General features: G+C 51.2%; 1 protein-coding gene across 3 annotated transcripts; it reads right to left on the bottom strand.

The window, feature by feature from the left end:
• Window positions 1-1090: 1090 nt before the first annotated feature.
• Window positions 1091-25271, bottom strand: FZR1 (fizzy and cell division cycle 20 related 1). 3 transcript variants are annotated; one of them, XM_085562653.1, is made up of 15 exons: window positions 25130-25214; window positions 18897-18930; window positions 13414-13555; window positions 12923-13048; window positions 12642-12705; window positions 11776-11903; window positions 11406-11488; window positions 10791-10974; window positions 10539-10604; window positions 10051-10153; window positions 8575-8759; window positions 6952-7185; window positions 6278-6382; window positions 5050-5142; window positions 1091-4016 (listed from the first exon to the last, which is right to left on the bottom strand). In XM_085562653.1, the coding sequence occupies exons 3-15, from the start codon at window positions 13480-13482 to the stop codon at window positions 3975-3977; spliced, it is 1482 nt and encodes a 493-aa protein (XP_085418779.1). In that variant the 5' UTR covers window positions 13483-13555; window positions 18897-18930; window positions 25130-25214; the 3' UTR covers window positions 1091-3974. The 3 variants fall into 3 exon arrangements, with proteins under 3 accessions (XP_085418779.1, XP_021383897.1, XP_085418780.1); XM_021528222.3 differs by lacking the exon at window positions 18897-18930 and having other exon boundaries at window positions 25130-25271; XM_085562654.1 differs by lacking the exons at window positions 18897-18930; window positions 25130-25214 and adding an exon at window positions 24625-24739.
• Between the last annotated feature and the right edge of the window lie 434 nt (window positions 25272-25705).

The raw sequence follows: 25705 nt of genomic DNA, 5'->3' as shown, positions 1-25705 counted from the left end.
CCCCTGCTTCCCAGAACAGACCAGGACACAGCAGGACCAGGGGCTTTGACTCTGACTGGTGTGGGGAGGCAGCTCCAGGTGCTGATGTCCCAGGGGTCCGGAGAGCAGCAGAAGACCCCGAGCAGCCCCCGGGGGCACTGGCTGCTGGTGACAGTGGGAGACAGAGGGGAAGGGAGTCGTGGGCAGCACCAGGGAGCCCCAGGGCCCTGCAGCTGGCCAGGCCCTGGCTCTTACCCTGCTCCTTCCCTAGCACGGGGCTCACCTGCCGGGTTCCAGCAGGTGTAGAGTCACAGGTACACAGTGGGGACAATGGTTCCCACAGGTTCTGAGCATAAGCTGGGGGTAAAAGCAGAGCTGGGGGCACAGCAGAACCTGCACCCCAAAGGATTTACCTAGCACAAAGCCCTGGAGCTTAACCCCATTCTAGGCCAGTTAAGTGGCCCTGGGGCTTCCCTCAAGCACCAAGATGGGGAAACTGAGGCACTGACAACTCTTCTCTGTGCCATTTCCTGAGCCATCCCTTCCTCAGACCCACAGCTCAGCTCGATGCCTGGGGCAGCAGCAGTGGGTGATGCCAAGGTCAGGACTCCTCCCTCTCCTCACCCTGTTGCTCAGCCCCATGGAGCAGCTCTGCCCCACACCACCCAGCCCAGGGGGGTCTTCCAGCAGCAGGACTGGTCCTCACAGCATCACTCACCAGTCACTGGGGGAGGGAGCTGCAGGGTTCCATGTCCCTCCTGAGGACTGGAACATGGCACAGGGCTGTGGGCACAGGGCTGTACCCCACTGGAGAGGTGCCCCCCCTGTGAGGGTCCCACCTGCATGGAGACAGCAGGACCGAGGGGCTCTGCACCCCCAGCCTGCTGCAGCTATACCCTGGCAACTGCCCCACACCAAAGAGGGGCTGTGCCAGGCCAGGGAAAGAGGCTGTGCCCTTTCCCAGCAGCAGGAAAGCAAACAAGAGTGGGAAGCTGGGAGCAATAAACCGCAGGTGAGATCTGTGCCAAAAAAGCTGGTACTTGCAGAGGTGGGGTGGGGACCTGCTGCACCCTTTGCTGTGGAGAAGCAAAGTGGAGCCATGGAGACCAAACCCAGTCAATTCACAACCCATTTAATGCCAGTTCAATTGCTTTACATGAAAAAGTTACAGCGTGCCCCATGTTTGTTTTCCATCACATGACACCTGGGATACGATGCCACAGACTTTGTCACCCAGCTCTGGGAGGACCCTGTGCCCGAGCCAGTGCCCAGAGGTCACACACACTGACACATCACCTCAGTTCTGCCCTTTTCTCTCTTCAGCAGCCGGTGACAGTGACAGTAACACCCTGAGACACTTGCACACACTCACCTCTATATAGATACAACTGGGAGCCCCTGCCTGGCAGCTGGCAGCAGGGCAGAGAAGGTGGCAGTACTGGGCTGACAGCAAGGTCAGGGTGAGCAGCCTGATCCTCCCCTGCTCTGTCACCAATGTGCGTGGCCACACAACAGTCTGGCGTGGCAATCACTAATCCCAGCCTGGCAATCACTAACCCTGGCCTGGCAATCACCAGCCTCCCTGCCAAGTGCAGTAGGAGAAGCCACCACGAGCTGATCTTCTCCCAAGGCAGACAGAAAAGTGAGATGTAGACACAAGATGTAGTTTAGGAAAGTCCTTGGCAAGAGGGGACAATGGTGGGAGACAAAGCAATGAGGAGCTATCCCTGCTCTGCAGCTGGGAGCACTGGGCAGTGGCTGCAGTGCCCACCCCACAGCACTGCCACTCCCCCCACCATCTTCAGGGACTCTTTGAGGAAGTTCCCCCATCACAGGTTGAGAGGCAATTCTACTCCTGTGGATCCCCAGGGCACTGTGGAGCCCAAACATCACCACACATTCCAGCCAGGTGTCCTGCTCCAGAATGGGCTGACACCTCCTGTGTGCCTCCAGCCCAAGCACCTACACCCTCCCAGAGGAGAAAGCGGTGTGTCCTGGGGGTCTGCACAATGCTATTTAGCAGGAGGCAACCCTCAACAGGAAAATCCACAGCACAGCCACCAACCTCCCTGAATGGCCCTTTCCTCAGATGATGACACCCACAACAGACCACCTCTTCCTACAGGTGACCCTTTACTTCAAACTCATTCCCCAGCTGAATGATCCAACTCAATTTAACACCTCCTGGGTGCTTTAGGATGCTCCCAACCCACAGTGATATGGAACAGTGCCAACAAGTGGAACAAAAAACACAAGACAGGCTTGGGGATGACTTCAAACCATGCCACACATCCCACAGCTAGAGCTACACTAAAGCAGTTGCACTCAGTGTTTCAAAAACTCCATGGCAATTCCATTTTGGTGGCAAGTGAGACTGTGAGATGACAAAGTGGCCTGTGGGCCTGGGAGACTCAGAGCTGCCAGGGGGCTCCCAGCACCAGCTTCTCACCAGTGACTCCCAGTATGTGTGATGCAGGTGCACCACCATCAGCCTGATCCAGGCACTGGGGTGATGGCACATGTGGTCAAGGCTGTATTGGCCTTCTCACACCTTGGCTCACCCTAAGGATACTGGTGGTACCGAGGACAGGCAATCATATTCCTACCACCTGGTTTTAGGGGAAGAAGGGAGAAGAGACAAAACAACAAAGAAAAAAAAGAAAGGAAAAGCATTACCTATGCAATCTACAGAGAGAAGACAAGTCTATATACACAGCCAGGGAATTCCACATGGGAACAGGAAGCAACACTGGGAGAGGGCAGGAGGCAGGCAGGGACTGGGCAGGCACAGGCACAGGTCAGATGAACAGGCTGTGCAGCCTCACAGCTTCTCTTAAATTAAAAGCACCACACACACACAGAGCATTTGTGTTACACCCCATGGGCTCCAATACCAACCAGAGCTGTGTGTCCCACACAACCTAAAAACCCCAAACCACACACCAAAACTCAACAGCATGGCCCTGTGTGGGACTGGAGATAACGAAAAAGCAATGCTGCAGCCCTACTTCAGAACCCCTCTTCCAGCCAGAAGAGGCCCTGCTCACCCCAAAAATCAAATCTTTAGGATTTTTTTTTCCTCAAACACATCCCAACTGCTTTTGGACTCAGGGAGACTCCAGAACAAGGCGCCCACACAGTGGCACTGAAGGAAGCTCCACATGCACAGGTGGTTGGGTGGGTTTCTTTATCTTCTGCTCTCTGGTAACTCCCAGGATCAGCCCAGAACATGAAACAGCAACTGCAGAACTTCCCATATCTGCTCCCTTTGAGGTGAAGCTTTTTCAAGTCTCCTCCAAAGTCCAGAGCCCCAAAGCGTATTTGTTCAGAGGCAGCTGTCAAGCATGCCTAAAAAAATCAAGCTGTCTTATGGAATGATCATGTCAAGTACTACAGTACCTGTCTGAGGGGAAAAATAAAGAAAAAAAAAGGAAAATAGGCAGTTCTCCAGTTTCTTCCTGGAATGGGGATGCCAGGCTATGAACAAAGCCCTTAGATGCTCAGCCTGGAGCTGTGCCCCTCGCAGCAGCTGTACCGGACCAGTCTGGCTGGCTCCTGTCTCCAGAGATGTCACTCTAGGACACAGAGCAGCATGTCAAACCCCTTCCCACAGCAGCAAGGATATGCTCCTCTCTTGCAGGAGGCACACCATGGCAGTGGGGATGGCCTCGGCCCAGTCTCAATGGTCCATGTCACTCGAGTCCTCCCCAGTACCATCCTGACAGCCGGAGGATGCTGGGTTAACGCTTCTCTTGTACCCGTTTCCCTTTATGAAGGATGAATCCAATAACCTTTGGCAGTTCCCTCCCCTTCCCACCCCATCCCAAATACTGCCCAGCCCTGTGGGTCACAAGCACATGTTTAATGAGCTGGGTCCTCCTGCAGTCCCACAGCTCTCCCTCCCTTTGGCTGGGCTCCGGAGGTCCATGCACGCCGAGGGAGTGGTCTGATCCTGGAATGTCAGGCTGTAGGTTCCCGGGGCACAGGGAGGGGGTTTATCGTATCCTGGTGAAGAGGTTGAGCACAGATACAGACTCCTGACAAGGGAAGACAAAGCAGGGGGTAAACAGCTGTTACTCCACGTGCTTCTGGGTTGGTTTGTTTTTAATCTGGTATCTCTAGCTCAGGGCATGATCCCAGCTCACAAATCAAAGTCCAACACCATAAATATTCCCATGGGTTTCTTCCAAATGGTAACAAGTGCAAAGCTGGCCAGAGTGACATCTGCACAGCTCTGCAGGCAGCTGCACCCCAGAGACAGCAGGAACTGGGGGACTCCCAGGAGCAATGCCAGCTCACCCCAGTCTCCTCCTCCAAATCCCTCTGCTAGGCACCCAAGAAAGCTCTGAGAGCATCAGACACAATCTGTTTTTGGTGATGCCAAGTTGTCACTATCAGAATCCATGATCCCATCTTCATCCAAACCCCCATTTTAAGCAGTTTTGTAAAGAGGTAGAGGATAATCATGGAATCACAGAATGGTTTGGGCTTCAAGGGACTTTAAAGTTCATCTCCTTTAAGCCCCTGCCATGGGTTGCTCCAAGCCCTATCCAATCAGGCCTTGGACATTTCCAGGGATCCAGGGGCAGCCACAGCTACTCTGGGAAATCCATTCCAGCCCTTTCCCACCCTCACAGGGAACAATTCCTTCCCAATATCCCATCTAACCCTACCCCCTGGCAGCGGGAAGCCATTCCCTCCTGTTCTGTCCCTCCAGGCCTTTGTCCCAAGTCCCTCTCCAGCTCTACTGAAGCCCCTTTAGTCACTAGAAGGGGCTGTGAGTTCTCCCTGGAGCCTTCTCTTCTTCAGCTGGACACCCCCAGCTCTCCCAGCCTGCTGTCACCTGAGGGCTCAGCTGCTCTGCTCAGTAGCCCTGGATCAGCCTGGAGAGGGATGTTGTGCCACACCTGCCTTGTGCACACAGGGTGACCTTTTACTTAAATCTCAGCAAAGCTGAATCCTTCACTGCCCCAGCCCTTGATCTGCAGGAGGGGATCACAGAGGAGGCAGCAGAGCAGAGCCAACTTGGCCTGAGTTGCCCCAGGCAGCTGCCCTCATGCCTGTCCTTACCTTTGTCGAGCGAGTTTTACTGAAGACGTTCCAGAAGCGTAAGGTTTCGTCTCCAGCTCCTGTGACAATGGCCTCCCCATCAGGGGACATTGCCTAAGGACAAGACAACAACCTTTAGCACCTGTCACATTTTTGAGGCTGAAAACAAGATTCTGTTGGAATGCAGGAGATATTTAACTGTCCTTCCTACTCATGGTGAGAAGCCAGCTACTTCTGCCTCCAGGTGCCTCATGAAGCCTCAGGGGCAATCTGGGCATGAGCACCTTATGGTGCAGCTACGGATCACATGTGGGGAGTGTTGTGGAAAGAATACTTGTGTTAAGAAATCCAAGCCATGTGTAACTGAGGTTGTTCCTCCCAGGATTATCAACATGCCTGAAGGCAAGAAGATGATATGACTGGATTTTCTGGCTGAATTGGTTGCTTACATTGGGATCTACCTCCCAAAAGATTATCAGTATTTGTCAGCTCTGTTGTGAACTGCTGACACCCCCATGTAACAGTAACAGCAGATATGAGATGAATCAGGATTACCCGCAACAAATGTTTAATTCACTGGGCAGCAGTCATCAGTGAAGAGTTGTGTCTTCTGGGAGCAAGGAGAGAACCTTGTGTTTCATAAAATCCCAGAATCCCAGAATGCTTTGGCTTGGAAGGGACCTTAAAGCTCAGCTCATTCCACTCCCTTCCACTACCCCAGGTTGCTCCAAGCCCTGTCCAGCCTGGCCTTGGACACTTCCAGGGATCCAGGGACAGCCACAGCTGCTCTGGGCACCCTGTGCCAGGGCCTCACCACCCTCACAGGAAGTATTTCTTCCCAATATTCCATCTAACTCTCCCCTGTGGGAGTCTAAAACTATTTCCCCTTGTCCTGTTATTCCAGATCCTTTTCCAAAGTCTACAGCTCTCTTGGAGTCTAATAGGCACTGGTAGGTCTCCCTGGAGCCTTCTCTTTTCCAGGCTCAGAAGAATTTTCTTAGAAGAAAACTCTGATGTTTCCTCAGCAGTTTGGCAGGCTTTGCTATCATTAACAAAGCCTCACATTCCCATAGCAGCGAATCCAAGCATCCCCTGCAAGCACAGAAATTCGATGGAGTTTTCCACTGCTCATGGGCAGCGCTCACACTCTCGCCCAGGCAGCTTACGGTGCCGCTGGCACTGCTGCTTTGGGTGCCATCTGAGCACCCCTACAGCCAGGTGAGCAGCCAGAGCCACAGCCATCACTCACCAGATACAGGACTCGGTAGGAGTGCCCCGTGAGCTTCGCTACTTGAGTTAGCGAGGGATATTTCCAGACGAGGATCTGGTTCTGGGAGTATCCGTGGGTGCTCACCTGAAAGGGGAGAGGGAACATGCATCACAGAATCATGCAATTGTTAAGGCTGTAAAAGATCTCCAAGATCATCAAGTCCAACAACCTACAGACTACACCACTGCCCTGGGCAGTCCATTCCAGTGCCTGATCACCATGAAGAAATTTTCCCAACATCCAATCTAAACCTCCCCTGGTACAACTTGAGGCCATTTCTTCTTGTGCTGTTGTTTGTCACCTGAAAGAAGAGCCTGGCTCCACCCTCCTGTCAGAGGGAGAGAAGGTCCCCCCTGAGCCTCTTTCTTTCCAGGCTGGAGTCCCTCAGCTGCTCCTCAACAGACTTGTGCTCCAGCTCCTTCCCCAGCTTTGTTCCCTTCTCCAGACATGCTCCAGCCCCTCACTGTCTTCCTTGTTGTGAGGGGCCCAAAACGGACCCCAGCACTTGAGGTGCCTCAGCAGGGAACAGTCACTGCCCTGGTCCTGCTGGCAACACCCTTGTTGGTACAAGCCAGGATGCCCTTGGCCTCCTTGCCCACTGGGTACACCTGGCTCATGCTCAGCCACGCTTCCCACCACAGGGCAGGACTCACCAGCTCGTTGGCGTGTTTGGACCAGGCCAGGTTGCACACCTGGGAGCCGGTGTCGATGCACTGCAGGGGCTGCCCCGTGAGCGTGTTCCAGAAGCGGATGCAGCGGTCGGCTGTGCCCCCACCCGAGGCCAGCAGCCCGTGCTGGTGCGGGGACCAGGCGATGGCTTTGACTGCTGCCAGGTGCTCTGTGTATTGCTGGACAGGACTCAGGCTGGAGTGATTCCAGACAAGGAGCTGGCAGAGAGAGGAGACATGATCAAACTTGTGCCTCAGTCCTGTGTCCACTACACCCACAAGGCACAATGGGACTGATGAGGGCCACTGGGAAATAAGGTGATTTCCCACAGCTCTGCTCAAACATCCACAGCTCCACTCTGCACTTCACAGAATCATGGAACGGTTTGGGTTGGTTAAAGCTCATTCAGTTCAAATCCCTGCCACGGGCAGACACCTTTTAGTAGACCAGGTTGCTCTTAGCCCCATCTGACCTGGCTTTGAATACTTCCAATGATGGAGCAGTCACAACCACCCTGGCTCCACACTCAGCAGAGGAGCTGTCCCACCCCCAGGCCACATGGCAGGAACAGGCCCTAAGATAAAGGAAAAAATCTAAAGAAACAGCATCACTGAAGGGGGCCTCAGACCCTGCAGCTGCCTTTCTGGCTGTGTCATTCCAGAATACATCCAGAAATCTGCTCAGTTCATTAGGAGTTATTCTGAGCAGGAGAAACTCAGTCCAACCATGCTGTTACACAGGCACTGGGCAGATTCCCTACCTAGCAACCCTCTCCAAAGTGCTTGGAACACCACTTTTTTGTGACAGATGCTTCTCCCATATGGTGCACAGTGAGCTGCGAGCCTGTGCTACAGGTATGAGAACTCACAGAGCTCTACCTTAGCTTCCTGCTGCATACAAACATTACTGCAACAAACGTGACCATACACTACCCAAACAAAGCCAGGAAGGGCAGCTTTGCAGTGGCTTTGTTGAACTCAACGCCCTGAACCAAGCTAGAGATTTAATTAGCCAAATACAGAAGCAAAATTAAATTTACCTTTTTCATTTTATTAGGAAGAGAAGACTGAGTGGAAGCTTAGCATGATTTATGTTTGGTCATAGTCCAACAACCAAAACAAAAGTCCTTTTCAGAGAGGCCAAACATCCTTAAAGAATCACTGAACCATTAAGGTTGGAAAAGACCTTTAAGATCAAGTCCAACCTTTGACCTAATCCTCTCATGCCCAGTAAACAATACTGCAAAGTGCCCTATCCACTTGTTTTTTGAACACTTCCAGGAATGGCAACTCCCCCACTGCCCTGGGCAGCCTGTTCCAATGCTTAACCACTCTTTCAGCAAATAAATTTTTCCCTAATCACAGAATCATACAATGGTTTGGGTTGGAGGGGACCTCAAAGCCTATCTAGTTTCATCCCCTGCAATGGGCAAGAACACCATCCACTAGACCAGGCTGCTGCACATCCTGTCCAGCCTGACCTTGAACGCCTCCAGCAATATAACAACATCGAACCTGAATCACCCCTGGTGCAACCCGGTAACATTTCCCCTCGCCCTAGAAAGAAAGGGGGTCTGACAGTTCCTGTGAGCCCTGGAAGGAATGTACCTTATTATCGTTCCCTCCAGAGGCCAGGAGCTGGTGGTCCGTGGACCACTTGAGCCCACAGACCTCCTGCCTGTGTCCCTGGAGCCGCCGCTCGGACTGCAGGGGTGGGGTGCGGATGTCCCGCTGCAGGATCATCCTGTCCCGGCTCCCGGACGACAGCTGGTCCGCGTTCCACGCCAAGGCACCTGCAACGGGGCACAGCCTCAGAGCCTGCCTGAGCAGTCACTGAGGCTGCAAAAGGCCTCCAAAGTCACCAAGTCCAACCCTCAACTCAGCACCACCTCCACGTTCACCACCAAACCATGTCCTCAGGTGCCACATCCATGTGTCTTTTAAACACTTTTCAGGCATGGTGACTCCACCACTGCCCTAGGCAGTCAGTTCCAATGATTTACAATCCCTTCTGTGAAGAAATTTTCCCAATATCCAATCTAAACCTCCTTTAGCACAGCTTGAGGCATGTCCTCTCATCCTGTGCCTTGCTCCTTGCTCACAGCCCGACCCCCACCTGGTTCCATCCTCTTGTCAGAGTTGTGCAGAGCCACAAGGTCCCCCCTGAGCCTCCTTTTCTCCAGGTTGAGCCCCCCCCCCAGCTCCTTCAGCTGCTTATGGTGCTTCAGTTCCATCCCCAGCTGTTCCCGTCTATGGACACACTCCATCCCTCTCCTCAATGTCTTCCTTGCTGAGGGAGATCTAAAACTGACTCCAGGATTTGAGGTGGGACCTCAGCAGTGCTCAGCACAGAGGGATGGTCACTGCCCTGCTCCTGCTGGCCACATTATCAAATCCAACCCTTCCAGTCCTGCAGCAGTTGCTAAGCAAAATGCAGCCATCAGAGCTGTCAGGGTTCAAAAAAAAAAAAAAACAAAACCAAACAAAACAAAACAAAAACAAAAAAAAACCCCAAAACCCTAACAAACCTCAAACCACTCCTTACAGAACTCTCTTACATTCACTCTCCTAGATTAGTGGCACAAATAGAGGTTCCACTGAACAGGTGACTGCAGGTATTACCAACTTCACTTCACAGTGCAATAAAGCACAGGAAGAGATCTTGGGAGGTGCATGGATTTCCCAAATCTCACCCCAGAGTTTAGATTCACAACATCTCTGAGCAGAAAAAAACAGCCCTCCAAAAAAGGGAAGTTGAAATCTCAGTGTAAAGCTGCCAGCAGGGCTGAAACTGGAAGCCAGCAGCAGTGAAGAGATGTTGCAACCAAAGCCAAAAAGCCTCAAGCAAGGAGGAAACACCTGCTGCAACACCCAACCACCACCACACTCAGATCAGAACACCAGAGTTACGAGATTATAATATTTTGAACCTGCTCAAGACAGGGATAAATATCAATCCTGGACAGCAGGGGATAAATATAAATCCTGGTGCTCTGAGTTCTCTATTTCCAGCAGATCACTGACTAACAAAGTTCCATCAGGAAGAAGAGACTCCTTAGAGCCCTCTGCTTCCCCACTGCTTACCGACTCTGGCTGTGTGTCCCTCCAGCATGGAGAGCTTCTTTCCTGCAGCTGCATCCCAGATCTGTACAAAGCCCTTGTGAGTGCCAACAGCCACCAAGTTTCCCTGGACAAACAGAGAGCCAGGATCAGTACAGCCAGGAAGTACAGTCAGAAAACTGAAAGTGGAGAAGACTTGACATAAATCCCACGAGATGGAAAGCATCCAGAGCTCTTCCACCTGACATGTTTTTCCATACTGAGAGGCCCAAGCAGCCTGTCTGCAATATATTTATTGTAACATTTTATTGTCAAGAGCTGAAGAAGCAAACTGGCTTCTTCTCCTCCCGTTCCTCTTAGCAACACCTCGAGAACCTCAAGATGCAAGAGGCTGCTCTCTATCCCCTCTCTTTTAGCAGAGAAAAACCAGCTCAGGGAGTTAATTACAGCTACGATGACAATGACTAAGAGACCCATGTCTCAGCTGTCCTTGCCAACAGTGTCATACTGACCCGCTCTGACCAGCCCACGGATGTCACGGAATCACCTTCCACAGAGAGGTCACAGAGCCGCGTTACCTTCAGAGAGAAGAACGGGGTAAGAAATGTGGTTTTGTCACACCGGCTGTCTCACAAACCAGTGCTGTGTTTGGGGTAATGTGACAAGTGTTGAAGCCCTCACATAGCACATTCCATAGCCCTGGAAAGTTAGAAAAACCCTACATCAATGGGCAATTCAATCTTCAGACACTCGTGACTATTTACCTGACTCGTACAAGCACTCCACAGGTAAACACAAGTCCCAAGGCCAACACTGAGGACGTTAAGAGAGGACCAGTCCACCAGGTTCAGGTAGAAGTCGTCCTGCAGCTCTGGGGCATCCAGCACTTTGAAAGGAATCTTGGAGATTTTTCGAGTTGGTTTTCGAGGTGATCTTAGCAGCTTCTGACTGTTTACAAAAACAGATAAAAAAACAACTACAGGAATCTGCACATCATAGCAGATGAAAGGCACAGGTGTAGCTACTCTTTATAGAGCACTCTGAAGATTCTATATAAATGCAGAGACAAAAAGGCTGCACAACCCTTTTTCAGCAGCAAGACTGGAAGGAATTAGGCTCTGCTTCTACAAAGGAGCTGTGAAGCAGAAAGTAAACTGATTACTGAGAGCTGATCAAGCCATGTCAAACACATAGACAGGCTGGGCACCTGACAAAATTCTTGGAACTTGACTGTTTTATTTACTATCTCTCCAGATTTCCAAACCAAATTCACATTTATTTTAGAGTTTTAGAAAGAAGTCCTAGAGAACCTCATTGACACCTCTGTCCCCTCTGTCCCAGCCCTTCCCTTCTTTTAGTTTGCAGAGGATCAGTGTTACCTTTTGTTGCTGACAGGAGACAGGGAATAGGGTGAGACTTCATTGCCATCATCTGGGCTGGAGCGTTTTGTGCTGAGTGAATACTGCATAAAGAAAAACCTTGTGAGGACCCTGGTATGCCCGAGGCCTGGAGCATCACTCCCAGCATGCACTGGTGTAAAGCTAATTTCAACACCCAGTTTTTCCTTTCCCAGGTGCTCTAAAACCATACAAAACCCTTCAGCAACACTCAGGTTCCCTTTGCAGGCCACCACATTTGTTCTCAACAGCTTATCTCAGCCAAGCCCCAACACCGACTCACTGCAGTGGCAGCCTGGCAGAGCCCTGCCAGACAGAACCTCCACTGGTCTAATACAAGTAACCAACTTACAGTGAAGAGAGATTTCTTCTCTGGGGTGGATGGCTGCAGCCTCCTGTCTTCTGTCTGGGGGTCCTGCACCTTCTCGATCCCTGCTCCCAAGAGTTCATTCTTCAGCAAGGCAGAGTAGGCAAGGCCATCTGTAAAGCCAAACAGGCACTCAGCAGAGAGCTCAGAGCAGGAACAGCAGGGAGAATCAGGACCATGTGTGCCTGACCTGGAGAAGGGAGGGCTCCAGGGAGACCTCAGAGCCTCTTCCAGTGCCTAAAGGGGCTCCAGGAGAGCTGGAGAGAGACTTGGGACAAGAGCCTGGAGGGACAGGACAAGGGGAAATGGTTTCCCACTGCCACAGGGCAGGGTTAGACGGGCTAATAGGAGGGAATTGTTCTCTGTGAGAGTGAGTGGGCCCTGGTACAGGGTGCCCAGAGCAGCCTGGATCCCTGGAAGTGTCCAAGGCCAGGCATGACAGGGCTTGTAGGGAGTGTCCCTGCCCATGGCAGGGGTGGAAGGAGATGGACTTTAAGGTCCCTTCCAGCACAAACCAGTCTGGGATTCTACAACTTGTACTCTCACAAAGTCTCTTAATAAGCCTGGAGCCCCATTTAGAATCAAGATTAGTAGTAAGTTTCCCCTCCTTCCACTCCGTCAGGAAAGTGCTTTCATGACACAATAAACCAAGGCATAGAGACAGCCTCTTGCATCTAGACACCCACCAAATACCCACATCATGACCTGGTACTCACTCATTATGTCGGCATTTCCCAAAACACCAGCATGAGTTTTGGCATAAGTATGAAAGTACCAGCATGGCCCTAACTTCCCCAGCAGTTTGCAATAAGAGCTCTGGGCACTGCCAAACAGTAGAAGAGTGGTCTCACCTTTGCCAGTGTCTGATGTAGCATCCTTTGCTTTTCTGTTTTGGCTTGGTGATTTTTCATTTTCCTGAAGTGGAGAAACACGCCATGACCATATAGAAACCTCAGGGTATATGGTGAAATAGCAAATGCAGAGAGCATAGGGTTTGAGGACACACACTCAGTGGAACTCTTCTGGGGCAGCAGAAGAGCATGGTGAAGAAGGTAAGCAGAGCAATCATGCCAGCCAAAACAAAAGGTACCACTTCCTCAGTTCCAAGGCTGAGCTGCAGGAGAAAACTTACATTTATTCTGTGGAAGTTGATGCTCCAGTTGGCCCCAGCTCTCGAGGGAATGAATCTGTCACCATGCTTACTAGGAGAAGACATTGGAGAATTGGAAGGTGTCAAGGTTCTTCTCATCTCTGCTACCTGAATTAAAGAAAAAAAGACACAGAACTTACTCTTGTCAAGCCTTACAGCTGGTTAGTTTGTTAGCCCTCAATTTTTTATGTTACATGAGTAGTTGCTGAGATTAGGTATTAAAAAGGTATTACTGAACTCCACAAAATTATCTTCACCCCTTTTTGCAACCTGAACTGAGGTTATATATTCAAAAGCTCTCTTAAAGTCAAGCTATTTGGGTATTCATAGAACAGCTGAGGAGTTCACACCTGCTCACAACCCAACAAGACTGTGGTTTGCTTTGAGGAGGTCCCAGGTCTTTCAAAAGCTCAAGGAAAACAGTCACAAGTGAGACAGACAACATAACAGAGCCTGAGCCCATGTGTACTCACACAAGGCATTGTGTTCTCATTCTGTATGTTGATTTGGCGTAGGAGACGTCTCTCATAGTCCTGATCCATGGTGGGAAGCCGGCTGCAGAGATCAGCCAGCTCAGGAATTTATGTTTGCAACGTCCAAGCAGTAACTAGTGTGCTGCAACAGACAGAGGAAGAACAACAAAATGTTACCCTTCTCCATGCTGAAACAGCCTCTTCAAAGTCTCCTAAACCTGTGTTTGAACTTGAGACCACTTTCCCTATCCAGAGCATTGGTACCAAACTTGTGTGACACTGAAGAATGCAGGCAGCTTTTTGTAGGTATTTTCTGTCTACCAGGACCTCAGCCAGTCCCCACCCCACCTGGAGCAGGGACTGCCCATGGCCCTGCAGCCTGTCATGTCCAGGCACTGGCACCAGTTGCACTGAGAGGTGTGTCTGCCCTATTCATAAAAGTGTTCAAGGCCAGGTTGGACTGGGCTTGGAGCAACCTGGTGTACTGAAGGTGTCCCTGCCCATAGCAGGGGGTGGAATGAGATGGGTTTTAAGGTCATTTCCAACCCAAAACACTGAGGGATTCTGTGATCCCACTACAGCGTGTCCCACTGCTCAGGTCAGCAGCACAGGAACAGTGCTGAAGGTCGGATGCTTCTAGCCATGTCAGAAATACTGCAGACTTTTAACACCACCCACTGGAGGAACACACCAGGGATCTAGTAGTCCCAGTGAACATTCCACGTCTGATGCCTGCACTATCCCAAATACTCCTCCTGGCTGGCACAAAGCTTGCTCACTCATATAGCTATACAGTCTATCAGCAACGTTAACATCATTTAAGCATATGTTTTAAGCATATATTTTAGGACAGGGCTGCTTCATAGCTGAGATTTGCCTGGTAAATTAACATGTGCATCAATAAAAAAGAAATGAGCTGACACTTTTGTGAGAATACAGTCACAGCCCTTGCCAAGCCCCAAGGGCAGACAGCAGCACCCCCAGGGTCCAGCCTCACCCATTACACACTCGTGTGCCTTGTCTGCAGCTGATGTGGGCACAAAAACACCAGAGGAGACATCAAGTTGGTCTTTCAACCCAAGATAAACATGACCAAAGGCAAAGGTACAACTAACACATAAGCAAATCCCCGTAACACACAGGCATCTCGAGGCTGTGCAGAACATAAAGGGATTTTCATTCCTGTTATTGCATAAACATTTATGGCACCTGGCCAGAGTCCCAGCTGCACAAATGGAGTCGCCTCAAGACACAAACTTGCGGTAAAATCCTGGAGGCAACTGCACACAAAGGCTGTGCTGGGAGGAGACTGCCCAGGGAGCAGCTGCACAGTGCCCCACTCAGGGACAGCTCTGCACTGCCTCCCACTCCCCCCTGAGAAGAGGCTGCCTCCAGGAACCACAGACCTGCCCAGGGCTTTACAGTTAAAAACTGGAGCAAGTTACCAAGCTATAAGGGGTTCAGCAATACACGCTGCAATTCAGTAAGATGTGATGAAATTTTGCAATACTCTGAAAAATAAGCTTGAAAACAAGGCAAAGCACAGAGACTCTGCACTGCAGAGCTGATGGCCTTGCACCTCAGAAAGTTACAGAAAATGGGGTGACATCAAGGTGGTGACCACTGGGGTTGCACAGAGCTCCATCTTAGGGACAGTTCTCTCAAATGTCTTCATAAGAGACCTGGGGGCTGGACGGTCCTGAGTGGGTCTCGTGAGGCCACTCGGGAGGAACTGATGACATTCTCAAGGACAGAGAGGCCCCACAGGGAGACCCTGACAAGTGTGAGGATTGGGAAATCCCCAGCCATGTGATGTTTAACAAGGGCAAGTGTCGGATCCTGCTCTGGGATGGGGCAGCCCGGGATGCAGGGACAGACTGGGAATGAGAGGCTGGAGAGCAGCACCGTGGGAAGGGACCTGGGGGTCCTGGTCAGCGGCAAGTTGGATCTGAGGCACCGCTGAGTCCTGGCAGCCCAAAGGGCCGCCCTGTCCTGGGGGCAGCAGGCCAGGGAGGGATTGTCCCACTCTGCTCTGCCCTGGGGCAGCCTCAGCTCCAGTGCTGGGGGCACTTTGGGCACCACAAGGTCAGAAGGAGCCAAAGCTGTTGGAAAGTGTCCCAAGGAGGGACACGGAGCTGGGGAAGGTCTGAGGAGCGGCTGAGGGCGCTTGGCTCGTTCAGCGGGAGCACAGGAGATGAGGGGAGGCTCCTGGGGGCTGCAGCTCCTCCCGAGGGGAGGCAGAGGGGCAGGGGCTGAGCTCTGCTCTGGGACAGCTCCTGGAGCCCAGCGAGGGCTGGAGCTGTGCCAGGCCTTGGCATGGAGCTCAGGGAAAGGTTCTTCCCCCCGAGGGTGCTGGCACTGCCCAGGCTCCCCAGGGAATGGTCCCGGCCCCGAGGCTGCCAGAGCTGCAGGAGCGTTTGGACAGCGCTCTCAGGGCTGCTCAGGGTGGGGCTGTTGGGGGGTCTGGGCAGGGACAGGGGCTGGGCTGATGATCCCTGGGGGTCCCTTCCAGCTCAGGAGATCCGTAGTTCTTTGAGCTTCGCCATTTTTCAGTACCAAAACTTGGACTTCTTACAAATGCTGAAATGCTCTTCTTCCTTAACATTAAGCATGCCAACACTTTTACAGAAGCATCCCTGAAATAGACAGTGCCAAGCTGGTTCTGATCACACCTGCTTACCTCTACCACCTCCTCCCCAAGCTTTTCTCTTTTTTAATTTAACACATTACTCCCATATGTTCTTTCAGTGTCAAAACTGAAGAAAGCTCCCAAATTTAACAGAGATCAGCTTCTACCAAATGAAGCAGAGTCAGAGACTACATAATTGCAGTGAAAAGTTAGAAAAGTCTGTGATGCTATTAATAAAGCAGATTTAGAAAATAAAAATTAGTGCATGCCATATCAAACACTCTCCCTTGCTTTGAAGTTTACTTACCACCGCCCTTACCGACCCACAAGCTACCAAATGTGTGTATCAAATGAAACAGTTCAAAAAAATGCCCCCTCCCCCCTTTTTCTTTTTTCGGGGTGTTGTTGTTTTAACACCATGAGTAAGAGAGCTCAGCCTGCAGAACCCACACGAGGAGCGTGATGAGCCAGGGAACACCACACATTTTAAGTGTCCTCCCAAAATGGCTCAGCACAGTATTCGTGAGATCCAGATCCAGTTACACAGCAGAGACATTTTAAATTCTGCATCTGAAACACATTTGACTGTCGAGCTTTTCAGTTCCCATCTGCCCAAATTTCACCTACAACTTTCACTCAGAAACACAGCACAGATTGTTCAACAGAACAGTTGAGAGACCGCAGAGGCAGAACACAGCAGTGAATGTTCAGCACCTGAATAGTGACATGTTTTTACCCTAAAACCTGTGCCACTAACAAGCCCAGGCAGCAAGCAGCACCTCTGGTTTGTGGTATGCTCTTGCTGTCTCTAAATTTGTCTGTGGAAGTGAGTCCATTTCCCGCAAAGTAAGTGAAATAAAAATGGCTTTGCCAGAAGGATCTGGGGGTGCTGGTGACTGCGCTGAACATGAAGTGGTGTGCGCCCAGGTGGACAAGGCAGCCAATGGTACATGGCTTGTATCAGCCACAGGGTAGCCAGCAGGACCAGGGCAGTGACCATTCCCATGTGCTGGCACTGATGAGCCCCCACCTCGAATCCCAGTGACAGTTCTGAGCTTCTCATGAGAGGGTGGGAACATGTCTGGAGAAGAATGGAGGTGGGGAAGGGGCTGGAGCACCAGGAGCAGCTGAGGGGAAGCTCAGCCTGAAGAAAAAAGAGGTTCAGGGAAGACATTCTTGCTCTCCACAACTCCCTGACAGGAGAGTGCAGCCGGGTGGGGGTCAGGCTCTGTTCCCAGGGAACAAGGGACAGAACAGGAGAAATAGGCTCGAGCTGTGCTAGGGGAGGTTTAGGTGGGACATAGGAGGAATTTCTTCATGGAGAGCATAAGCCAACACTGGCATAGGCTGCCCAGGGCAGTGGTGGAATCCCCATGCCTGCAGGGATTTAACAGCTGTGTGGATGTGGCATTTGGGGACATGGCTTAGGGGTGGCCTTGGCATGCTGGGGGAATGGTTTGAGTTGATGTTAGAGGGCTTTTCCAGGCTGAATGATTCTATGATTCTACAGTATGTGGGATTCAAGTCCCCTTTTAAGTTGAAGAAATAAAAGATTTTGAGGAGCTACATGTGCTACATATTCTTCAGGCACTATTTTGTCACTAATTATGCAGTCCACGCTTGGAGAAGAAAGGTGGGATTTGGTGGAAGGGTTTGGATTCCGTAAGAAGAGTTTGTATTCTGACTTTATGTTTTTCATGCACCTTCTGTCCTGTCTCTGGATTGTCTGGATTCTCTCACAGCTCATTACCTTCAGAACAATACTTACAGGCAGAGCTATGGTGCTGAACAAGTGCCTTTTGTTCTTGTTATTGACCCAACCTTCGTGTATTCAAACACAAAAGTGTTTTTTCTTGGAATGGACATGTTTTTAATAAGCCAGCATGCAGAACACCAGGCCTGGCAGGGAAACAAGGGCAGTAACTTTGCAAAATTATTTCTGTGGTTTGAGGCAGGCCGTACCTGTTTGGATTTCCCAGCACACACTGAAGGCGGTATAAGAGATGCAGGTTGGTTCTGTCAATTCAGACACGTTCTGCTCAAGCAGTTCAAGAGCTGGATGATTCCTGACCCTTTTTTATTACAGAAATTGTTTGTCTTTTCTGGAAGGTATTTGGGTGGGTAAGCATTTAACACAAAGAGGTTCTTACAAAAGTGAGAGACTCGGAATACCAAAGACAGGATGTAAATGCAAATGTAAATCTGAATATATTTCCTATTTTACACAGTGCCAAAGGGGGTAAAGGATGTCTTGGTAACTTAAATACCACCGATGTTATGCTGATGCTTTATTTTGAAGCATATCAAATCTGAAAAAGGTTGTCTGGAGCTCTTCTTACTACTAAGTCCTAAACAGACCCCAAATTTGTAGTCAGCAAGTGCCTACCCACACCCAGAGATGCCATGTGCTCTCCAGGCCTGTATTAAATGGCACAGGCTTTAAGGTAAAAACATGTCACTACTCAGGTGTTGAATGTTTCCAAGCTCTCTCGAATAGCCCAATCATTTGCTAAGAGGAAAAGTACACAAGTACTTAGTCCTTCAAGTCATGACCAGTAGGGTTTGAAATCAAACCTAAATGTCCTGCTTCCCCAAATCCAAAGTTTTCATCTTCTATTGATTTGACTAAACCAAATCACAGCACTTGCAAATCAACAAAGCAAAGCCCTCAGCTGGCAGCAGAAGTGGCAGTTCCTCTATCCCTGGCAGCTGCAGTGTCCTGCCCCTCCTCATGCCAGCTCCAGGTACTGACCACATCACATAAAAAAACTAACTCAGCCCCAAAGAGCTGATGTTTTTGGCTGGTTTAGTAAGCATCTCCTCCTCCTCAGCCTGGAGTACTGCAGAGTATTACCAGTTAGAGATTCCTTTACAGGCTCTTGAACAAGCTGTAAGAGAAAAGAGGAAACAAATGCTAAGCCATAGGTTTTAGCTATGTATTAGTCAAGACTATTAGGAATGCATTCAGAATGCCAAGGCTTCACAGGGTAGCCATTAGGAACGAGTAAGATACTCTGTGCTTGGCCGAGCTCAAGCAGAACTTGTCCACATTTAACCCACAGGAACACTACACCAACCAAGCAAACCTTTTCAGGAACTGGCCTCCTTTCAAACCAGCAATAGCACAAAAAGTTAAAGTTGTGTGTTTTACCAATATTCACCTTTTTAAAGTTACAAGGATATAATCTGTTACTCAGCAATTTAATAGGGCATAGTGTGAGAAGCATTTATAAAATCAGCCATTTACCCCTATGCAATGGGAGCAGATAAAGCTTTATTTGAAAACAAACTACAACCTTTACTGCCTTGCCCTCATCCGAGAAGCATGTTCACAGCATTGTATGACAGAGATCACACTAATGACAAGTAAAAAATTACTCCAGTGCTATGATGTCAGGTGGGATCTTCACCATTAGTCCTCACACTCCTGAAGATTTGATACTCCACCAAAATCCAAGATGCCGGACTATGGCAAGAGCCATCACACCACAGCATTGTATTTCAGAGCATAAGAGGTAGATGACTGCTGCTCACTGAAGGTCCTACAAAATTCCATGTTTTTCTGCTTTTCCAAAGTATCTTGCTAAGCACCTCCTGCCCTGGGCACTCAGAAACACCTTGATGTGCTCACTGCCACCAGCCTTACAACGCCCCTGTTCCAAAAGTGCCAACTTCTAGTGACCAGCAATACTCACAAACTGAACTCTAGTTTCATTTGAAGGCAGAGTGGTTCAAGGGCAGAGTCAGAACAGTCTCCAGTGACTGCATCTCCTGCCTGCACTCAGCCACCCAGTCTGGAACAGGAGCCTAGAAGCTGGAGATGTAAGTGAAATGCACAGTGATCTGTGCCTCCCTTCACTTCCCATAGCAGAAAACATTTCTCCTTCCTCTCTCCTTTCCTCACAGGCACAGGCCCAACCTGCAATCCAGATCAGAGGTGACAAACACTTGACCTTCTGTATCTCCACCTGCACTCACAGACAAGCCTCAAGACTTCCCACAGTCCTCCATAACACCTTCAGAAACTCAGGTAAAGCTTCATGTACACCATCCCAAAGTGATGCACAATCCCACCACAATGACAGAGAAACTCTGACTAGCAAACCACAAAAATTTAGGGCACTCTGATGACCAAGGCTGCAGGAAGCCTGCAGAAGCCAAGGATGTAAAGCTCATGACACAGAGCCTGGACTGTCACGAGCCAGAAGAAACTCAGGGTTGTAAGACCTTCAGGACACAGCAAAATCTCTGTCTTTGGAAGGGTCTTTACCAAAGATAAACACTGTCAGCACTAATCACAGAATCCCAGAATGGTTTGGGCTTGAAGGCACCTTAAACCTCATCTTGTTTGCCATGGGCAGAGACACCTTCCACTACCCCTCCTGTTGCTCCAAGCCCTGTCCAGCCTGGCCTTGGGCACTGCCAGGGATCCAGGGGCAGCCACAGCTGCTCTGGGCACCCTGTGCCAGGGCCTGCCCACCCTGCCAGGGAACAATTTGTTCCTCATGTCTAATAAATCTTCTCAGTACACCATTACAAGCCCCAAAGATTTTTACCAGGATTTTTATATATACAACAGTTGCTCTTAAATGCAAGTGCTCCTCGAAGAGGACACTCCAGAAAGCCCACCAGGAACATCACTCTTGCTGCCTCTCACACAGATGATGCTCAGGTACCACCACTGCTTTCAGCATAGATGCTTTTCCTAAATCCCGTTTTTTATCCACAACTAAAGGAAAAAAGGGAAGATGACAGTCAAGCCTGTACTCCAAAAACCAGGCTATTTTCAACCATTCAGCTGAAACTCAAATACTGGGCAACCACAGTGATCAGAACCAGCAGCCACCCCACTGATGCAGCCACACAGCAGCCAGGCCCCTTGCTGAGGGGTTCCAAATTTGCCTCAGCCTGTTTTTAATAAGTCAGGAGAATTGTAGGGTTGTTATTTTACCTTTGTAGATGACGTTTTCATTCAATACACACCCCACTGCAGTGTACCATTGTCTCTTGGCAGTGCAGAGCTTATCCAAGCAGACGTGACAACCACGCATTCAGCAGGGGATTTCTCAGAAAATCACCACTATTAAGCCCCTTCTTTATTGCTTGCAGGTGATGATAATTTCACCTTTTCACCACGATGCTCCATAAATAAGAGGGACACACTTGTTCCCAAGGAATACAAAATACAGCATGAAGCCCTCAGCAGTGCAGGAAGCCTTGCACTGGGAAACAAAGCACAACACACGGGGTCACTTTGATGGTACCCCTTGCCCATGGGCCAAAAGGCCCTCATTAACAGGAAGTCTCCTTAAAGAGCTTTATCTGCTACAACAGCAAAGCAAACAAGAGGCAGCAGCAGGAACACTCCAGTTGCAGAGATGCAGTAATTGGCCGAGGCACCTGGTGAAGCAGCCCCTGCACCCTGGGCTGTGCTGGCTGTCACCTGGCTCAGGGATGCTCCAAGGGCTCAGTGAAGAGCAGGTTCAGTCCCAACACGTCTTGCCTGAGAAACACCAAGTGCTGAGCAAGTTCTGCTGCTCCCATTTGCTAATGGAAGAGGCTCCCACTGATTCCCACTGGTTCCCCTGTGCTCAGGCAGCACAGCACAGAACCCCATCCCTTCTGCAGGTAGATGCTGGAGGCTAATTCCTGCACTGAGGAAGGGGCTGGGTATGATTCCCCCAAGGTACCTCTTGGCAAGGAGAGGACATGCACTAGCCTTCCAATGTTCTGCTTTGAGATTTTATCTCAGTCCAGGACATAACCAGTGCCAAACATGAGCCTCTCACAAGGCAGGGCCCAATCAAACCCCACAGTTCTCTCCACACTGCCTGGCCCCCAGAACTCCCCTTGGATACAGGAGCTGAGCTCTGGGTAGTCACTGGCCTCCACAGAGGGCCAGTTACAGCCACAGCACTTCAGTTTCCACTCTCACTTGGTGGCAGTTTTCCACACACAAATATGTTTTGTACAAGTCACTGAACAGACAGAAGAAACAAAGGTTCTGCTTTCAACCAGCATATAATGGCACCAATTTTGGTAATCACCTAGAATACACTGAGTTGTTTAATTATTCTGTGTAAAATCAAAGACTCATTTAGGTTGGAAAAGCCCTCTAAGATCAGAGTCCAACTGTTCCCCCAGCATTGTCAAGGCCACCACTAATCATGTCCCAGGTGCCAGATCCACATCTGTTAAATCCCTGCAGGGATGGGAACTCCACCACTGCCCTGCATATCCCAGTGTTACAGGGAATCACAGGGTGGGGCAGGTTGGAAGGAACACAGAGATCATCTGGTGCCACCTCCCTGCTTAAGCAGGGTCATCCCTGAACACATGGCACAGGATTGTGTCCAGACACTTCTGGAATATCTCCAGTGAGGGAGACTGCACACCTTCCCTGGGCAGCCTGTTCCACTGCTCAGTCACTGCACAGGGAAGTTCTTCCTCATGTTCAGGTGGAACTTCCTGGTTATCAGTTCCTGCCCCTTCCTCTTGTCCCATTGCTGGGCCCCATGGAGCAGAGCCTGGTCTCTACTCTGAGCCCTCCCTACAGACACCAAGAGAGAGGATGAGGGCTGAACAGTTGTGTCTCCTCTCAAGGCTGAACAGACACAGCTCACTGAGCCTTTCCTGATGAGAGAGATGTTCCAGTCCCTTCAGCATCTCCACAGCATCCACTGGACCCACTTCAGGAGCTCCATGTCCCTCCTGTCCAGAACTGGACACAGCACTCCAGATTTGCTTCACCAGGGCCAAGCAGAGGAGCAGGACCACATCCCTCAACCTGCTGGCAATGCTCTTCCCACTGCACACCAGGATCTCACTGGCCCCTTGGCCCTGGGACACACGGCTGCTCAGAACAGTCTCCTGTTCACCAGGACACCCAGGGCTCCCTGCAGCTGCTCCCCAGCAGGCCAGCCCCCAGCCTGGACCGGGGTTACTCCTCCTCAGGTGGAGGATCCTGCACTTGCCCTTGTTGAAGTTCTGACGACAGTTCCTTCCTGCCCACCCCTCCAGCCTGCCCAGGCCCTTCTGCAGGGCTGCAGAGCTCTGGGAGGGATTGGCCACTGCTCTCACTCTGTGTCAGAGCTGAGGAGGCATCAACCCTTCATCCAACCACTGATGGATGAGTTAAACAACACTGAACACAGGATTGAATCTGGGGGCCTAAAAGTGGGGTAGAAAGAGTGGAGTACTTGGCTCTTAGGGACACAGGTCCTTAGAAGATTTTTTGAAAGTTTTTACATGTTGCTCATTCCAAACTCAGAGGATTGACTTACAAGCAGAAAAGAAGGACAAGAAAAGGCTACAGAGTCTACATTTTACAACAGCTTACAGAACCTTCAGGGCTTTTTGTTTGCTTCTGTTTAGTAGTTTCTATTGTCTGTCTAAGCACGTTTTTCATACGGGTACTGACTTTAATAACATTCAATTTCCCTTCAAAAAATCCACAGAAGATAGTTGTCCAATTATCTTGTACTTCCAAGTGGGTAAAGACAGCTAAAAGCAGCAGCTTTATAGATACATGCTCAGTAAAGGAGAAGTCAGTACACTAAAAGCAAAGATTAAAAATTCACCAGCAGCCTGTCCTTGAGCTTTACTGAAAGGTCAAGCATCCTAAACTCTGCTTCACCATAACACCTAAGGTACTGAAGATGCAATGGTGCCCCTGGACAAACTATGAAAAGAAACCACACAATTTACAAAACATGACAGCCTCAGTCAACAGCCCGAGAAAACTCTGTTTCTGTATTAATTATAATAATAATAAAAAAACAAATTCAGACTAATACAAGATCATAGAATCCCATAATGGGATTTGGACTGAAGGTACTTTAAAGCTCATCTCATTCCACCCCTGCCATGGCAGGGACACCTTCCACTGTCCCAGGGTGCTCCCAGCCCTGTCCAGCCTGGCCTTGGGCACTGCCAGGGATCCAGGGGCAGCCACAGCTGCTCTGGGCACCTGTGCCAGGGCCTGCCCACCCTGCCAGGGAACAATTCCTGCCCAGTATCCCATCCATCCCTGCCCTCTGACAGTGGGAAGCCATTCCCTCTTCTCCTGTCCTTCCAAGGTCTTGTACATAGTCTGTCCATCTTTTTTGTTGGCTCCTTCAGGTTCTAGAAGTCTGCAATGAGGATTTGTTGCTCTCTGAAGAACCCTCAGCACCAAATACTGGGGTGTTATCATTACATACATGCAGGAAGAATCAGGACCTCAAAATAAAATGAACACAAAGCCTTCAAGAGAGCTACAAATCAAGAGGAAACAATCCTGCATGGCATGAATCCAACAATATTTTCCCGAGGTGATGCCAGTGTGACCTGACAAACCTCCCTGCCCCAGCAGAACCTGGAGGACCTTCGGCTCAGGCTGATCCTGCACACAAATCCCAGGTGCGAAACGTCAACAACAGGTTACAAACACCCTGATGAAACACACAGCGATAGCGAGCTCCCTCAGACCCCAGAGCCATCGGGTGGCCAGGGCCACATCCACTCGTGCTGTACATAAACAGACTGCTAGGCAAAGTGTCTGCTGCCGCTTGGCAGATCCACACCACTGAAATCTCTGTTACCGTCTGTGTTATCAACTTGATCAAGAACTCAGAGTTAATCCAGGCTCCGTTTTTTTGCGTCTTTCCCCAGCGGGCGAGGGCACACGAACCGAGCGACGGGGTCACACCGCGATCTTCCAGCTGCTCTGCACTGCCCCGGCCCCGGGGGCAGGTGCGAGGTGCCCGTTACCAAACACCCCGGAGCGTTGGGGCTCACCGGCCCCGTCGTGACGGGGCACAGCCCGCCTGGGCCCGCAGGAACCGGCACGACTGGGCCCATCCCCGGCCGCAACGGGCGGGCAGGGACAAGCGGGGCTGCTCGGTGCCCGGGTGCCGAGGGAGAGAGGAAGGAAGAAAGGGGCCAAAAGAGGCAAGGCACCACCAGCCCAGCCCGGCCCAGCCCACAGGCCCGTGCCCCCAGGGGAAAGCGCGGCGCCCAAGCCTGCCGCAGCCGCCTCGCCTCGCCACGCCGTGCGGCGCCATGCCGTGCTGCGGCGCCATGCCGTGCTGCGCTGCCCGGCCGTACCTGCTCCGGTGCCGGTGCCCGCGGCCGGCCCGGCCCGGCCCCGCTCCGCCTCCTCTGTCAGCGCCCGCCGGCCCCGCCGCGCCACAACATGGCGGCCGCCCCCGCCCCCGCGCGCGGCACCACGGGAGCGCGCCCCGCCCGCCGCCTCCAGCACGCGCAGGAAGCGGCGGCGCGCGGCGCCATGGCAACGCGCCCGTGACGTCACCGCCGGGGCGTGACGTCACGGCCGGGCTCCGGTGCCTGTGTCCCTCCCGAGGGCACCGGGCCGCGACCTGCTGCGTCTGTGAGGGACCCTTTGAGCCCTTAAAAGGCCCCGGGGGGCAGTTCCGGGGTCCTTAAGGGAATTGTCTGGGCCTTGGCGGGTTCTTAGGAGGGCGTCTTGATCCCGGGAGGGGACTCCTCATGTCCCTGAGGGGCTCCCTGAGTCCTTCAGGGGGTGCTTGGGTCTTTGGGGGGCTCCTTAGCAGGAGGTTCTTGGTCCCTGAAGGGGTTCTTGGGTCCTTAAGGGGGCTCCTCAGGTCCTTGGAGGGCCTCTCGGGCTCTGGGGGTTGTTCCTGGCCCCTCCAGAGGGTGTGG

The sequence above is a fragment of the Lonchura striata genome, chromosome 28, assembly GCF_050655825.1.
Source record: "Lonchura striata isolate lonStrDom1 chromosome 28, ASM5065582v1, whole genome shotgun sequence".
Classification (NCBI taxonomy): Eukaryota; Metazoa; Chordata; class Aves; order Passeriformes; family Estrildidae; genus Lonchura; species Lonchura striata.
This window is presented reverse-complemented; position numbering and strand designations above follow the sequence as displayed.